At 42.3% G+C, this 4,142-nt stretch overlaps 1 protein-coding gene across 2 annotated transcripts in view; it reads left to right on the top strand.

Moving 5' to 3' along the window:
* SLFN5 (schlafen family member 5) overlaps nt 1-4,084 on the top strand; it is a 10,365-nt gene extending 6,281 nt beyond the window's left edge. For both annotated transcript variants that reach the window (XM_006154423.3, XM_014590140.2), the window contains exons 3-5: nt 867-992; nt 1,277-1,982; nt 3,121-4,084. In XM_006154423.3, coding sequence (XP_006154485.2) covers nt 867-992; nt 1,277-1,982; nt 3,121-3,955 — 1,667 coding nt within the window. In that variant the 3' untranslated portion in view covers nt 3,956-4,084. The remainder of the gene's footprint in view (nt 1-866; nt 993-1,276; nt 1,983-3,120) is intronic.
* Nucleotides 4,085-4,142: the final 58 nt, after the last annotated feature.

Raw genomic sequence — 4,142 nt, 5'->3', positions numbered from 1 at the left:
GAGTCGCTGACCTGGCGGCTTCCTTTCTCCCTGTCCCTCTCTCTCTCTCTCTCTCTCTATGTTTCTCTCTGATCAAATTAAAATAAATGAATAAATAAAATTAAATAAATAATAATTTAAAAAAGAAAATAGCATTCTAAAACTGTAAAAACTTTTTTTTCAATATAATAAAATTCATAGGGAGATGAATGGATGGTAGGGAGTGGGTAGTAGAAATTAGGTGTGAGGTGAAAAGGGAAGAAACATTTAACAGACCAAAAAAAGTAAAGTTCTCTGTTGAAATATGTGTGTGTATGTGTGTGTGTTGTGTGTGTGTATGGTATACATCATGATGGGTACTTTATGTAAAATGTGAAATTAATTTAAAAAAAACCTATATACTTGTAAAAATTAGAAACAAAACATCTCCAAACCATAAAATCTTTTGTTTCAATATAGTAAAATAAAAAAACTGTTGCTCCACACTAGATTTTTCCTCCCTGAACCTCAGTAGTTTTCTGAGCTGACCTAGGATATAAACACAAATATCTGTGAGCTGTGGCTCTGAGTTGCAAGTCTAAGTAAAAGACTGTGTTACATTGAGCTACCAAAGTGTGGTAGATTAGGCACCGCATCCCATATGGCCAACTCTTTGGCTTGAGTCCTGGCCCTGGCAGTTTGAGAAATAACGCCAGGCACATGTGCATGTGTGCCCAAAATCCTGAAAGAAGGGAGAAATGGAGGGGAGGGGATTGTGGCGGACATGGTGTGACCATCTCCCCCTCTCTGTGTCTCTCTGACAAGTGCACTGCCCTCTAATAGGAAGAAAGAAAAAAAAAGATTTCGTGCCTTTTTGCATTTTAAATTCTTGGTTCTTGTTTCCTAAGATCTTTCTAGGAATTCAGAGATGGTCCTTGCACTGAGTATGTCATCTGGCACGCCTCGCAGCAGGACTGTGTGCATTCATAAGGCTTTGGGATGCCTGAAAGAACAGCAGAATCATTACTTTCCAGGTAATTTGTCATTGCTGGTTGCTTTAGAACATGTTGATAGTTCATTCCTATGAAAAAGACTAAAGACTTCCGTATCGCTTTAAAAAATAATCACAACAAATAAATAGATAAATAAACAAGTGTTAAAAAAAGAAAGAAAGAATTGCTTTCTCTTTTTGTTGCTAATATATAATATGGTGTTGATGTATGGGAGGGTCCACATGTTGATTGAATCTACTATATATAAAGATAACTACAACCCTCCTTGGGATTTTCTAATTTATTCCAATTCTTTCCCTGACTAGTATTACCAGACAGAGTGGTATATAAGCCGGAGAGCCTCTACAAAGAACTCTTCTTACAACATAAAGGACTCCGAGACTTAATAAATACGGAAATGCGCTCTGTCTCTCAAGGAATATTGATTTTTTCTCAAAGCTGGGCTGTGGACTTAGGCCTGAAGGAGAAGGAGGGAGTCATCTGTGATGCTCTTCTAATTTCCCAGAACAACACCCTGATCCTCTACACCATCTTCAGCAAGTGGGACGTGGGGTGCAAGGGCTACTCTATGATAGTGGCCCATTCCCTGAAGGAGAGCTTGGTGAACATGGGAGGCTACACTGGGAGATTATGTGTCACTCCCTTTTTGAATCCTGATAAAACAGCAAACACTCTTTATGGCCCAGATTTGCAGATTTACCCTGAGTCCTATAATTTTACCATCCAGAACATGGAAGTTCTGTTACAGTCCCTTGTGATAGTCTTGCTCGGGTTCAAATCCTTAAGTGATGAGCTGGGCTCTGAGGTTTTGAACCTACTTACAGATAAGCAGTATGAGTTGCTTTCAAGGAACCTTCACAAGACCAGAAAGCTGTTTGTTCATGGCCTAACTGGATCTGGGAAGACCAGCCTGGCTCTTATGATTATGGAGAAGATCAGGAACGTGTTTCACTGTCAATCAGAGAATATCCTCTACGTCTGTGAAAACCAGCCCCTGAAGAAGTTTGTGAGGTACATGGCCATTTACTTTCTTCTCATGAGCAGCTCTGGCTGGTGTGGTTTGAAGTTTACCTGGTAAGATTCATATTGCAGGGGCCAGGTAGTGGTGCAGCAGTATTGCAACTGGTCCCACATGGAAAAGGTCCTAGGTACAGGTCCTGGGACCTCCCTGAGCACACGAGGCACAGGAGCCTGTCCATGTGATTAAGGATGGCTGAGACTAGGATGGATCATACTGTGAAGACCCTGCTGGGTGCCTCTCTCTCATGAAAGAATAAATAAATTTTTTAAAAATTCATGCTGTAGGGACTAGCATTTGGCGTAATGGCTATGTCGCTGGACTCCCATGTAGTCAACCATGGTTCGAGTCCTGGACTCGGTGGCTTAAACTCACGCTGGGCGCGTGTGTGTGCGTGCCCAAGATCCCGAGAGGTGAAAGGAGGAGAAGGAATTGCAGTGTGGCCATCCCCCCCGGGGGGTGATTTCTCACTTTTTGTCTCTCTTTCTGGAGAGTGCACGTGCCCTATAGCAAAAACCTCTCCAAAAAAAAGAAGAAAAAAAAATTCATGTTGTAGAAGCCAGCAGATGGCATGGTGGCTAAGGGCACTGGACTCCTACATGGCTGACCATGGCTTGAATATCAGGCCTGGCAGCTTGCTTTCTCACTTTCCCTCTTTCTTTCTCTCACTCTGTCCCTCTCTGGTCAAATAAAAATAAATAAATGAAGTTAAAATTTTAAATATTCTTTAAAAAAAAAAAAAAGAAAGGAAATCATGCTGAGCATGTGTGTGTGTATATGTCCAAAAATCCTAGAGGGAGAATGGAGAAGGGATTGTGGTATGGTTATTCCCCTGGGGGTTGATTCTTCACTTTCTCTCTCTCTTTATCTCTCTCTCTCTGTCTCTCTCCAGAGAGCACATACACTCTATGACAAAAACATAAAATTATATATGTATATGTGTGTATATATGTATAATATATGTATATACATATATATAACATATATATTTATATATATGTGTGTGTGTATATGTATACACACACACACACACACATATATATAGAATTTACCATGCCCTGGGGAGTTTAAGAGTAGAATCGGTTTTCTCTGTTTGAGAAAAATAAATGACTATGTTTCTCCCATTTTCAGCAAGAAAACCACCTGCCAGGCAGTGACTCGGAAAACCTTCATGAAATATGACTTTGAAAACATTCAACACATTGTCATCGATGAGGCTCAGAATCTGCGCACAGAAGATGGGGACTGGTACGGGAAAGCAAAAGCCATCACTGAGAGAAATAAGGATCGCCCAGGAGTTCTCTGGGTCTTTCTGGACTACTTCCAGACCAATCACTTGAGCTGCAGCGGCCTCCCCCCTCTCTCAGCCCAGCATCCAAGTGACACACTCACCACAGTGGTCCGCTATGCGCATCCGATAGCCGACTACCTGCAGAAAACGTTGCGGAAGGTCAGAGAAAACCCTCTTCCTAACCTCCCCCCGGGGGCCCTGCTGATGTTCCAGGAGCCTAGATGGGTTCAAGGTGTCCCAGGCAACGTAGAGACGTCCCATCATTCGGACTTGGAGGAGATGATGATCTATGTAGCGGAGAAATGCCGCTCTCTCTGGAGGAATGGTTATTCTCCCAAGGATGTTGCCGTGCTTTTCAGCAAAGCACAAGAAGTGGAAAAATATAAAGAAAACCTCCTAACGGCGATGAGAAGGAGAAGAATGTCTCAGCTCGATGATGAATCGGATCTGTTAGTACAGATCAAGGATGCATCAGATATTCTGACCAATCACATTGTAGTAGATAGTGCCTATCGATTTTCAGGTCTGGAAAGAAACGTCGTGTTTGCAATCAACCCACGGGCAGTTAAACCAGTTGTTTATGAAAACCTTCTGCTCTGTCTGGCTTCCAGAGCAAGGAAACATTTGTATATTCTGAAGTTGCCTGAACAGCAAGAAGATCCTAGTGAACTGTGAAGCTATTTAAATATTAATTTGGGGGTAAAGGGGGACTGTAGGGCACATGGACTCACCAGACAGAGACACAGAGAGAAAATGAGAAATTGCCCCCAGGGGGATGGCCGTGCCACAATTCCTTCTCCTCCAGTCTTCTCTTGGGATTTTGGGCATATACAGATGCATCTGGAATGATTTTCAAGCCTCC

The sequence above is a fragment of the Tupaia chinensis genome, unplaced genomic scaffold, assembly GCF_000334495.1.
Source record: "Tupaia chinensis unplaced genomic scaffold, TupChi_1.0 Scaffold000407_4, whole genome shotgun sequence".
NCBI classification, from domain to species: Eukaryota; Metazoa; Chordata; class Mammalia; order Scandentia; family Tupaiidae; genus Tupaia; species Tupaia belangeri.
This window is presented reverse-complemented; position numbering and strand designations above follow the sequence as displayed.